Here is a 12,372-nt window from a genome sequence, read left to right as displayed (position 1 = left end):
GAGCAGGGTTGGCAGGAGCGAGCAGAGGTCCTAAAATTCAATTCCCAGCAGTCACATGAAGGCTCACAACCTTCACTGTAGTGTACTCAAATACATTAAATAAATAAAACTTAAAAAAAAAAAAAGAAAAAAGACTGCATCTTTAAAAAAAAAAATGACAGTTAGGTGTTGACCTTGTCTCAAAAAGAGAGAGAGGGAAAACAAGCTTAGATGTCTGTGTTGACCCAAGACCTCAATAGTGATATTTGCAAGGCTCTGGTGCTTTCTGGAACAAGTTTCTGAATGTCTATTCTGTGAGGTTGATACAGCAATGGGCTGTAGGTGAGCAGCATCCATTCAAGAGCCATGTGGACTGAATTCTTGCACTGGGTGTGTATGTGTGTGTGTGCACGTGTGTGTACATATGTGTAGGTAAACTCACTCCTGTGTGTGTGTGTGTGTGTGTGTGTGTGTGTGTGTGTGTACAGAGACCAGAGATGGGCACAATCTTTTATCACCCAGCCCTTGTGTTTTGGGGGCAGCATCTCTTACTGAACCTGTAGCTCATTGTCTTCACTTGATACAGTGGCCATGGGTCCACCTGTCTCCACAGTAGTGCTGGGGTCACAGCCCCTAGTCTGGATCCTCCTGCTTGCTTAGAGCAAGCTCTTTACCCATTAACTCCTCTCAGAGTGACATTCCTTGATTCCGTTCACAAATGTGTGCAAACCTGGATCATGGGACCTCTGCTTCCAGGCTGACCTATCCTCCGTTCCAAACACCTACATAGTGGCTCACAACTGCTTGTAACTCCAATTTCAGGAGATCTGGCACCTTCACTGACCTCTGTAGACACTAGGCACATGTGGTACACATGTGATACATGCCAATTGAATATCCATATATTCATAAAACAACTTTTAAATTTAAACAAGGTGGAAATCAGAAGAGGAAACTACTTGATGTGGACCTCTGGCCCCCACATGCTTCCATACACACATGCATCCCTATGTGCACATGATAACATAAGGACCTAATCAGCTCTCACCCCTTAGCTTCCTCCCTGCTGCCAGTGCCCTCCACGCTGTGAGGATGTGCTCCCAGCACATGCCAGCCAAATCCAAACTCCAGCAATCACCGGGCATGTCAAAAGTAATGGGGCTTTATACACATACTTATGACCCCAGAAGAGGTGGTTTTCTGGCAGGCATGGTGGCCAGCAATGAAGCAGTAGTGACAGAATCCTAGAGCAAGGTGGCAAGCCAAGATGACTACATTGGCCAGGTTAAGCGACTGCAATGTTAGTTTTGAGTCATTTGGAAAGAGGGAACCTCAACCAAGAAAATGCCTCCATCTAGCTGGCCTGTGGGCAAGTCTGTGGGGGATTTTTCTTAATTGATGGTTGATGTGGAAAGCTCCAGCCCACTGTGGGTTCTGACTATCCTGGGCTGCTGGTCCTGCTGAGTTTAAGAAATCAGGCTGAGCAAGCCAAGGGGAGCAAGCCACTAAGCAGCACCCTCCATAGCTGGAGCAAAACACACACACCCATGCTGCCTCCTGTCATAGTGTTTCATCGAAGCAATGGAAACCCAAGGACATCAGGAGACCCTGAGGTATGTAAGGTAAAAAGTGGTCAAGGTAGACACCTAAGGCTAACCTGTGGCCATCAAGTGAATATACACATGTATGTATATGGTCCCATGTACATGAGACTAAACATACAGACAAGAGAGACAGAGAGACAGACAGAGACAGACAGAGACAGAGAAGCTGGCTATGGTGATGCCCACCTGCATCCCAGTACTCTGGAAGTGAGACTGGAGGATCATTAGTTTGAGGCCTGCCTGGGCTACAGAGACACCATCTCCAAGCTATAGCCCCAACAAAAAGGAAGGAGAGTATACCAGGTAGGCCTGGCCTCAGAATACTGACAAAAGGGTTAGTCTTCTGGTCAGTGACAGAGCACCAGGCCTACTGGCTATCTCCCAGAGACAAGCAAGTCCCTGGGAATTGAGGTCTGGCCTTGAGCTGAGTGCCTGGAGGAGCTGACATCCTGTGAGATACTGAACAAAGAGCCCTGTGACACAGAGCAGAATTGTTGACCTACAGGAACAACAAGATAAAAACGTGGTGGCATTGGACAGATCTTGCAACAATTTGTTACTGAGCCAAAAAAAAAAAAAAAAAAAAAAAAAAAAAAACTTAGCCCCAAAGTCCTTGTCCCAGAAAGCTTCTTCCCAGGGTACCAGCTGAGTGCTGAGTCAGAGATCACAAATCCTGCTCTACCCAAAAAGAAGGGCTCACTATGAGGGGCTGATTGTATGTGGAGCAGGAAGATTGGAGATGACTCAGTAGGTAGATCGTACACCACGGAAGTATTAGGATCTGAGTTCAAATCCCACATATCTACATAAAGCAAGATACAGATGCCGAAGTCTGTCTTCCAAGCATTTCTGAGGAAGTTGAGCATGGAGACAGGAAACCTGGATACTCACAGGCCAACCTGGGATACATGAGAACCTCTCTCACAAAAACACACAGGGGGCTGGAGTCATGGCTCAGCGGATAAGAGTCCAGACTCCTCTGGCAGAGGACCTGGGTTCAGTTCCCAGCACAGGTGTGAGGTGGCTCACAAACATCTGTAACTCCAGCTCCAAGGAATCAGGCACCCTTGTCTGGCCTCCACAAGCACCAGCACTCAAGTGCGCCCACACAATTAAAAATAATACATCTTTAACAATGAACAACAATGGGCAACAGAGATGGCTCAGTGGTTAAGAGCACTGGCTCTTCTTGCAGAAGACCTGGGTTCAAACCCCAGCACCTATATGGTGGCTCACAACTGTCTATAACTCTAGTCCCAGAGACCTAAAGCTGTCTTCTGGCCTCTATGGGCACTGTATATATGTGATACACAGACATACATACAGGCAAAATCCTATACACATAACAAAATAAATTTTAAATTTTAAAAAAGAATTCTTGCTGCTCTTATATGTAGCACAAGTCCCGTTGTCAGCACCCACACCACGCAGCTCACAGCTGCCTGTTACTCCAGCTCTCAGCGATGTGACATTACCCTTTTCTGGCATCTGGGCAATGCACTCAAGTGCACAAACCACACGCGTGTGTGTGCACGCATGCACGCACACACAGTTTAAAAGTAATAAAAATAAACATCTTTTTATTTAAGGCAGCACAAGTGTGGTGGTGCGTTCCTTTAATCCTAATACTCAGAGTGCAGAGGCAGGTGGATCTCTGTGATTTCAAGGCCAGACTAGTCTATATAAGGCCAGTCCAAACCAATCAGGGCAACATAGAGAGAGCCAGTCTCAAAAAAAACAAATCTACAGGAAAACAAAACAAAAGGACTATATAAATAAAGGCTTATTGGCTTTAATCCCTTGTGTTGGGTTATTGGATGCGCCTTAAGTCTCATACCTGAGGTAGGTGTCTTGCATGGCTCCCCTGAAATGGCTCAGCATCTGGTATAATTATTTACACCCTGGGGAATGGATCAATTATTTGTGGTTGAGCTTTCTGAGCCTGTGAAAATATATCCAAGGTATTCAATCCAAAAATAGAGTTATTTATTTATTTATGTATTTATGTATTTATGTATTTATGTATTTATGTATTTATTTATTTATTGTGTGTATGGAAGTCAGTTCTCTCCTCCCACCATGTGGGTTCTGAGGCCCAAACTCAGGGCATCAGGCTTGGTGGCAAGTGCCTTTACCCACTGAGCTGTCTTGATGGCCTGAAAGACTCATTATGACTCCAAGTTTTATTGGCTTTTTTTTTCTTTGAAGTGGGACAGTTGCCCCCTCTGTGCTTTTTTTAATCACCCCGTAGACCAGGCTGGCCTCAAATTCACAGAGATCCACCTGCTTCTGCCTCCAGAGTGCTGGGATTAAAGGTATGTACTGCCATAGCTGGCCCTTTGTTTTGGGGTCCATGACAGGCAGCTGCCCATCTCATGGTGGCCCAGAAAGAGAGAGAAAGAGACAAGTGTCCTTCAATGTCTTCCAATATCACATAACCCAACTTCTTCCCACAAGACCTGGCCTCCCATAGGCCTACTTCCTCCCAGTGGGAGCATCCTAGAGAAATAGCTCCCTTTCCTTTTGGTTTTTTTGTTTTTTTGTTTGTTTGTTTGTTTGTTTGTTTGTTTGTTTTCTGAGACAAAAATCCCACTGTGCAGCACAGACTTGCCTCGGACAATAGCTATCCTCTTGCCTCAGCCTTCCAAGTGCTGGTATTAGCAGGTGCATCATCCCACCCATATGATGACTTTGTACTTAGGCTTTTGGGGTACATTTCAGATCTGTACCATAGCAGTAGATGAACTCACCATCCTTAAGAGCATTTGTGCTGTGGTTCAGTCAGGTTCATAAAGAAAGCAATAGGTTCAAGGATTCAAATACCTCTGGCTGAGGCTTGTCTTGAGTCCTCCAGTGAAGGGCTGGATTAGGGGTGGAGCCCCTGCCTAGAATTCTCCAGTGAGGGGCAGGGTGCATGGCTCAGGTAGTCCCTGACCAGCATATAGAAGACAGAGTTCCATCCATAACACCCCCCTACCCCCATAACCTAAAATAGAATTTAACATAAATTCATAATGCTAGTAATGCTATGAGCCAGAAAGGCGATGTCACTATTCTGTTTAGGATAGTTTTCTCTGTTGTCTGAGAGTGATTGTTGAAAATGAGCCTTCATGGCCTGTGTTCCATGACAAGTGATGAGGTCACGTTCGTATATGAGAGTATAAGGTGGAGACAGGAATGCTTCGCCCTTGCTGCTGGTCAGTACAACATGCTACAGTCTTCCTCAAAGCACATAGCTTGTTAACATCTACAAAGGCCAATTTCTTCTTTGTTATATTTTTTATTTTTTCCAGACAGGGTATCATGCTGTAGCCCAGGCTATCATGAAACTCACTGTATAGTGCAGGATAGCCTTGAGTGCTGGGAGGACAACTGTTATATGAAAACAAGTTAACTGGTTGTGATGGTCTTTAGTCCCAGCACTCTAGAGGCAGAGGCAGGAGATCTCTGTCTGACCCACATAATGAGTTCCAAGACAACCAGTATTACATAGATTCTATCTCAGAGCAAACAAATAAACCCAAACAAAAAAACTTATCTAAAACAAAACAAAAAAAATGAAAAGAAAAGAAAGAAAAAGCAATGTGAACATGGTGGTTAAGTGTCTTTGTGGGCTTGACCCGCTATGAGTTGCATAGGAGATGCTTGTCTAAGAAGACTGTGTCCAGGGGCCTGACTTGAATAAAAAGAGGAGACTGAGAAATCCAGCTGCATGTTTGTTCTGCTCATCTGCCCAAATGTGAGTCACAGTCCAGAGCTGCTCCTCAGACCATGAGCCAAAATAGACCCTCTCTGCTGGATGGCAGTGGAACCAGAGGACTCATAAGACTCAAAAGAAACCAACTTCACCTGGCTGGGAAACTGAAACTGCTCATTCCTGGGGAGGAGGCTGGGCCAGCCCATGTGTGCTAGAACAATCAGCCACATTTTACAGAAGAAGGGCCTTTGCTCTGGGTCCAGAGGGCTAGGCCTCCTAGAAGAAAGACACTGACTAGAACAGTGCAAATTGAGTGGAAAGGAGACAGCACATGGCTTCCTAGCTCCCAGTGGGCACCCAGGGACTACCTCAGCGGCACACACAAGCAGACGCCATGATGATCATCCTGACTGGTAGCAGCATTCATGTGGACCTGGTTTTGTTGGTATATTAGAGACCAGAAGGCCAGGCAGTGTGTAGTGTGATCAGATTCCTGGAAGAAGACGTTGGCGAGACCACTGTGGGAAGCTGTAGAGGTGAGATCTGTATTGCCATGGAAACCCCAGGAGTTTACTTTTTTATTACATTTATTTATTCAGCATATATGTGTGTACAATGACGTGCCTGCCAAAGCACAAGTGTGGAGGTCAGATAAGAACCTGTGGGAGTCAGTCCTCTCCTTCCACCACGTAAGCCTTGGGGATCTAATTCACCTCCTCCGACTTGGCAGCAAATGCCTTCACTCACTGAGCCATCTTGTCAGCCCAGGACCTCAGAATTTTGAAAACACCAGGACCATGGTATGTTTTCCCAAGAAAGGCATGGGTGAGCAGAACTACCCCATGAGAGAGGCTGCATGTGCAGCAGGTAGACTGTTGAGGCCCAGATGCTGGGCCAAGAGCTCCAGGTTTGGAATGCCACATTTCAGGATTTGGTATTTCCCAGCAGACTCCTGTCAGCTTTGGTCTGATTTTTTCTTTTGATGCACTCATTCTTTCCTATTTTAACCTGTGCCCTTGGAAGTTAAAAGGTTGGTTGTTGTTGGTCTCACTCACTGTGCAGCCAAGCTGGACTCATACATATTGAAAGTTTATAACTTCCTTTATATTATTTTACAGAGTTTACAGTTAAGGGGGTGCTGGAGCCTCAGTAGAGGCTTCTGAACAATGTTGGGCATTTGAGGGGCTGGTGAGAGGGCTTGGTGTATGCAGGTGCCTGCTGCTAAGCCTGACCCCAGTGAGTTTGATCCCCAACAACCACTTGGTGGGGAAAAAAAACAACTCTTACAAGCCGTACTCCAAGATCCACATATACCTCATAGCTTTACCTCCTGCCCCTACACACAAATAAAATAAAATTATTTTGAGCACATTCAGAGACAGACCAAATGCACCTTGCATTTTGAGATGGCCAAGAAGGCCTAGGGACAGGGCAGGCGACTGTGATGTAAGGGGATGTATGTGCCAGGTTGGTAAGGGATGACCAACCCTGGTCACTGTCACTTTGACTAGATATGGACTCCCTTGGAAGTCTGTGAGAGCATTTCCAGGGAGCTTTAACTGAGGACAGAAGACTCACCCTGAACAGGGGTGGCACCATGCCATGGACCAGAGATCTAGAATGGATTTTAAACAACAAAGTATCTCCCCCATGTGAGCCACAGCTATGAGCCCCTCCCCTCCCCCTACCCCGGGCTTTCACCGTGGTGGACTGGAACTGCAAACCCTAAGCCCAAAGAAACCCTTCCCTGTTTAAACTACTGAGTCAGGTGTTTGGCTCACAGCAACTAAATAACCCTGGAATAGCCAGCTGTCTGCAGTGGGTTTAGTGAGCATAGTCTGTGTGGCATGTTTTCATCCACAGTGCCTACAGGAACAGGGGTCATGCTCTGATGACCAGGGGTCACACTCTGACATTCACACAGCAGCAGAAACTGCTAACATGCTCCTCATACCCTGTGCTCTCCCCAGCCACCAACCCAGAACATAGTTCATAATTTAATCTCCTTCAGGTTGTTTCGATGAACACAAGAATTTTCTTTTGTTTTGTTTTGTTTTGAGACAGGGTCTTGCTATGTAGAACACCCTGGCCTCAAACTCAGAGATCCTCCTGCCTCTACCTCCCAAGGCTGGGACTAAATGCTTGCGTGACCATGCCCCAGACATTGGAATTTTAGGCCAGAAGCTGTGCATCAAAACTTTCCACAGTTTTGATATAATGTCCACAATTCATAGAAAAGTCTTAACAAAAATGTGGCCTTCTTTCCCCTTCAGGGGTTCTCTGCTCAAACTACAGGTCCTTCAATTAAACAGAGATGGTATGGCTGGAGACTCCTAAACTAGCAGTCACCAACACCAAAGTGGGTGGACAAAGGACTGTGGTACACTCAGTGATAGGACAGTTCACAGCCATAGAGAAGAACATGAGAGACTATCATTTGTAGCAAAACAGACAGAACTGAAGGACATCATGTTCAATGAGTAAGTTGGCTGCACAGTGACGAACCTCATTCCCTCTCATACCCTGACTTAAAAGGATATGGAATTGTGAGGACCAGCTTTGGACAGAGACAGAAGGTAGATTTAAAACAAAGACCAAGTTTGCAGCTACTTGCATGCTGAAAATATCTTGTGGGTCTTCATTAATATATTACAATTAGTACATGTTAGTAAAAAAGTATTATTTTTAAAAATCTCAAACAAATTATTGTTCAATACATGTGCATATATTTTTAAATTACAGCTTAAAATAGATCTTTAATTTTATTGTTATTATATTATTACTACTATTGGTATGCATATGAGTGCATGGTGGGGGTGTCATCACCATGGTGCTTACCTTAGTGAATGTGTGGAGTCAGAGAGCAACTCTGAAGTCGGCTCTCTACTTCCACTCTCTGAGTGCCAGGGATTGAACTCAGCCCATCGGGACTGAGTAGCAAGTGCTGTTACCAACTGAGTCAGCTCATTGGCCCATAATTTTTAAAAATATTGATCTTAATTCTGTGTGTGTGTGTGTGTGTGTGTGTGTGTATGTTTGGGCAGGTATCTCCAAAGGCCAAAAGGCCTTTTGTGTGCCATCTGATGTGGGGGCTAAGATGGATCAAACTGCTGAGCCATCTCTCCAGACCTTTGTTGTTGTTGCTGCTGCTGCTGCTGCTGTTGGAGACAGGAATTCTCTGTATAGCCCTGGCTGTCCTGAACTCACTTTGTAGACCAGGCTGGCCTTGATCTCAGAAATCTGCCTGCCTCTGCTTCTGCCACTGCCACTGCCACTGCCACTGCCACTGCCACTGCCTCTCAAGTGCTATGATTAAAGGTGCACACAACCTCTGTTTGCCATAACCAGTAATTTTTTTAAAAAAATAAAATTTGACACTAACATTTTCAGAATTGCTAAAGCATGCATTGGAATCCTTATTTGGGAAGTAACTGAACAAGGTATCTTCAAAGGCCTCATTTTGAAGCTGGAATGTGACTGAGCAGTAAAGCCCCTTCCTGGATTCCCCCAGTAAGGGCTCAGGGTATGGCTTGAGATATAGCACTTGCCTTCAAGTCCTGGTTCTGTATCCAACACAGAAAAACAAGCTGTTTCTACTGCTGCTTTCACTGAGTCTGTCTAGTGTCCCATGGCGTGAAGGGGGCCTCTCACCTCTAAGGTCTGGCTGTAGCAAGGCTCCAGGCACAAGACCGGCTCACTAGATGGCTGTGAGCACTGTGGAGAAAGCCATTTCAAGGCAGAAGGTCTGGCAGCAAAGCAGGTAGATGCTAGCATGTCCTGATGTGTCAGGGAACTGAGTGAGACAGCATCTTAGCTGGGCACAGTGGTTATAGTTGTCCAAGCAGGAAATGGAGGCAGGAGGATAAGACTGTGCCAGCACTTTTGGCTACACATGGAGGCTGGTGTGGGCATCATGAGTGTTCATGTGTGCCTGAGCACCCATGTGGGTACATGTGATGTGTATCTGAAGGCATGAGGTTGAGTCAGGAATAATCATTGACTTCTCTTCTACCTTATTCATTGTGGCAGGGTCTCTTAATCAAACCCAGAGCTCACAGATGTGTCTAGCTAGCTAGCCAGAATGCTCAGGATCCTCTATGACCTTATTAGCTTTAACTGTCAACTTCACATAGCCTAGAGTCACCTGAGAAGCAAGTCTTAATTGAAGGGTTGCCCAGGTCAGACTGGTGTGTGGGCCTGTCCATGGGGCATTGTCTTGACTGCTAGCTGATGGAGGAGGGAGCCCACTGTGAGTGGTAAGTGGTTCTGGGGCTTATGAAAAAGCTTAGCTAATCAGGAGAACGGCAGAAACTACATCCTCTGTGGTTCAGGCTTGTGTCTTGAGTGAGAATGGCTCCCAGAGGCATATATATTTGAGTGTCTGGCCACCGGAGAGGGAACTGTTTAAAAGGATTCTCATGATATATCTTTCAGCTATTCCTGCAGCACCATGCCTGCCATGTGTGCCACCAGGCTCCCTGTCGTGATGACAGTGGACTAAGCCTTTGAAACTATAAACAGTTCTCCCAACCCCATTAACTGCTTTGCCATGGTCATGGTGTCTCTTGACCATCACTAATTGATAATGACGGAGACACTGCTGTATGACCGCGGCTGAGTCCCCTAGTCAGAGGTCATGCTGTGTGCAATAGCCAGCAGGCTTGCCTTCAGTTCCTGCTTGAGTTCGTTCCCTGACTTCCCTAAGTAAAGAACTGGGTGTGTGGCCTGGGGGTGAAAGCCAGATGAACCATTTCCTCCTCTAAGTTGCTTTTGGTCGAGTTTTTCAGTCACAGCAGTGGAAGAAACAAAAATAGCCTGTTCCCTGAGGCTAGGCTTACAGGTTGGTGACAGTGTGTACAATGTTCTTGTATTCTGGGATGCAAGGTGATTTAAGCCCTGAGCCAGCACCAGTCTTTTCTCTCTACATAGCTCTGGCTGTCCTGAAACTTACTATGTAACCTAAGGCTGGCCTCAAACTCACAGGAATCCTCCTGCCTCTGCCTCCTGAGTGCTGGGATTGAAAGCTATGCCACCACCAGATCCTAGGAGGATTTTTTTTACACACCATTTTGAGTCTCACAGCAGGAGCTGCAGACAGACTAACTATGCTGTGTGTTTAACTATGCTCTGTGTGGCTTTGCAGTATGGATTATGGGCTATTACTGGAGGCTCACTGCTATGAAGACAGGACAGCACCCATCACATCCCAGCAGTCTTTCACTCTCCATCACACAACACTTTGACAAGGTCACTCTTGGTCCCTACAATGATTTCAGATCCTCTCACAGCTAGTAACTGGCTCAGGGATAAGAATTGCACCAGTACAACTAAGAGGCAGAGCCAAGCCTTTGAGCCAAGTTCTTAGAGTAAGGTGGGAGATGCAGGCTGCTGCTCACTTGAAGGAAGTAGGCCTTCAGAACCCACAGAAAAAGCTATGAGGAAAAATGGAAGATGGTTGAGGGGAAGGGGGGGTCCACATGGCACCAGCAGAGAGAGTCAGTTGGCTTCAACCAGGTGAGCCATGGCTAAGTCACTGAAGCCCCTGCCTTGGTAGGCTTTCAGAGTATGAGGCAGACCTGTGAGCGTTTATTTGACTTTGATTCCTTTCCCTCTACGGCCACTGGTTCTGCATCCTGGGAGGCTTCTGCTGCAGCCAGCTCTTCCCTCTGCCTGGTCTTTACCAGCCACACTGCCTTCTTGAAGTTCTTGAGAGGGTCTTGCTGGGAGGCTCTGACTGACGGGCACTGGAAGCGCTCACGGATGAGATAGCCGTGGCTTGTGGGGGCCATGAAGCCATTGGAGGTAGGGATGATTCGGTTGATCACAGCATGAACAAACTGGACAGCCAAAAGAGTGCCTGTGACCAGGAAAGGGCAAGCCATGAGAAAATGGGGCCCAGAGATGGAAGGACATTGCAGCTGGTAATGTGCTTGGCCTGCAAACACAGGGCCTGAATTCAATCCCTTAACACGCATGCATGTGGAGGTGCACACTGGCAGTCCCAGCGCTCTGGAGGCAGACATGGATGCTCCCTGGGGCTCCCTGTTTGACCTAATCATTGGGCTCAAAGTCCATCATCTCCAGTACATGATTACCATCCATAGAATATGGGTATACACCCACCCTCATGGAGACCCAGGGAAGAAGGCTGTTCTGTCTCCAAAGGGGTCTACAGACCATGTGAGAAGAGTGCTATGGCAGCAGGCCATCAGGTCCTGCATACACCTCCTAAGCTGAGGGGCCCAGCTAAAGGCAGAAACAGGACCAGTAAGACCCAAGGTGACTCTTTTCCCTTCAGATCAGAGCTTGGTCCTAGGGAAAGAGCCCAGTAGGCATGCCAGTTAAGGTTTTGTTTTGTTTTATTTTATTTTGTTTTTTGTTTTTTTGTTTTGTTTTTTGTTTTTGGGTTTTTTTTTTTTTTTGGTTTTTGCTTTTGTTTTTTGCCAACTTGTCATCAGTTTGGGTCATCAGGGAAGGAGCCTCAGTGAAGAAAATCCCATCTGATTGACCTGTGGGGTGGCTACAACTCACCTGTGCCATGGCTGGTGGTCCTGGGATCTATAAGGTAGCAGGCTGAGCAAGCCATGATAGCAATTCAATAAGTAGCATCTTTCATGGCCTCTGCTTCAGTTCCTGACCCAACTTTCCTGAGTGATGGACTACAACCTCTAAGCCAAATGAACCCATTTCTATCCTAGTTGCTTTTGGTCGGGACATTTATACAACAATAGAAAAGCAAAGTAAGACTGTAGGTAAAAGGCATGCCACTCAAGCTTCTGGACTTGATTCTGGATCCCCGGCACCTACACAAAAGCCAGGTGGGTGCAGCAGCATGGATCTATGATCCCAGCACAGCAGACACTGTCAGGGGTGGGTCTCCGGGGTCAATGGCCTGTCAGCCTTGCTGAATAGGTGCACCGTATCTCAAAAAATAACATGGAGGGCTAGGCGTGGTGCTGCCCTCCTTTAATCCCAGCACTCTAGAAGCAGAAGCAGGCAGGTCTTTGTGAGTTCAAGGCCAGTCTGATCTACAGAGTGAATTCTGCAGCCAGTCTTTGTTACTTTATGGGTTCTTATTTTTCCCACCCTTTA

The 12,372-nt window shown here is 46.4% G+C and overlaps 1 protein-coding gene across 12 annotated transcripts in view; it reads right to left on the bottom strand.

Moving 5' to 3' along the window:
• Positions 1–5,849: 5,849 nt before the first annotated feature.
• Nwd1 (NACHT and WD repeat domain containing 1) overlaps positions 5,850–12,372 on the bottom strand; it is a 70,656-nt gene continuing 64,133 nt past the window's right edge. For 11 of the 12 annotated variants that reach the window (XR_003947304.1, XR_003947305.1, XR_003947306.1 and 8 more), the window contains one exon: positions 5,850–11,137. Coding sequence is in view for 9 of the 12 variants with exons in the window: in XM_006531090.2 (XP_006531153.1) it covers positions 10,839–11,137 (299 nt within the window). In the remaining 3 variants the exon portion in view is untranslated. The remainder of the gene's footprint in view (positions 11,138–12,372) is intronic. The other variant, NM_176940.5, reaches the window with a different exon arrangement.

This window comes from Mus musculus, chromosome 8 (genome assembly GCF_000001635.26).
Source record: "Mus musculus strain C57BL/6J chromosome 8, GRCm38.p6 C57BL/6J".
In the NCBI taxonomy this organism is placed as follows: Eukaryota; Metazoa; Chordata; class Mammalia; order Rodentia; family Muridae; genus Mus; species Mus musculus.
Note: the sequence above shows the minus strand (reverse complement) of the source record. Positions and strands in the feature narration are given on the sequence as shown.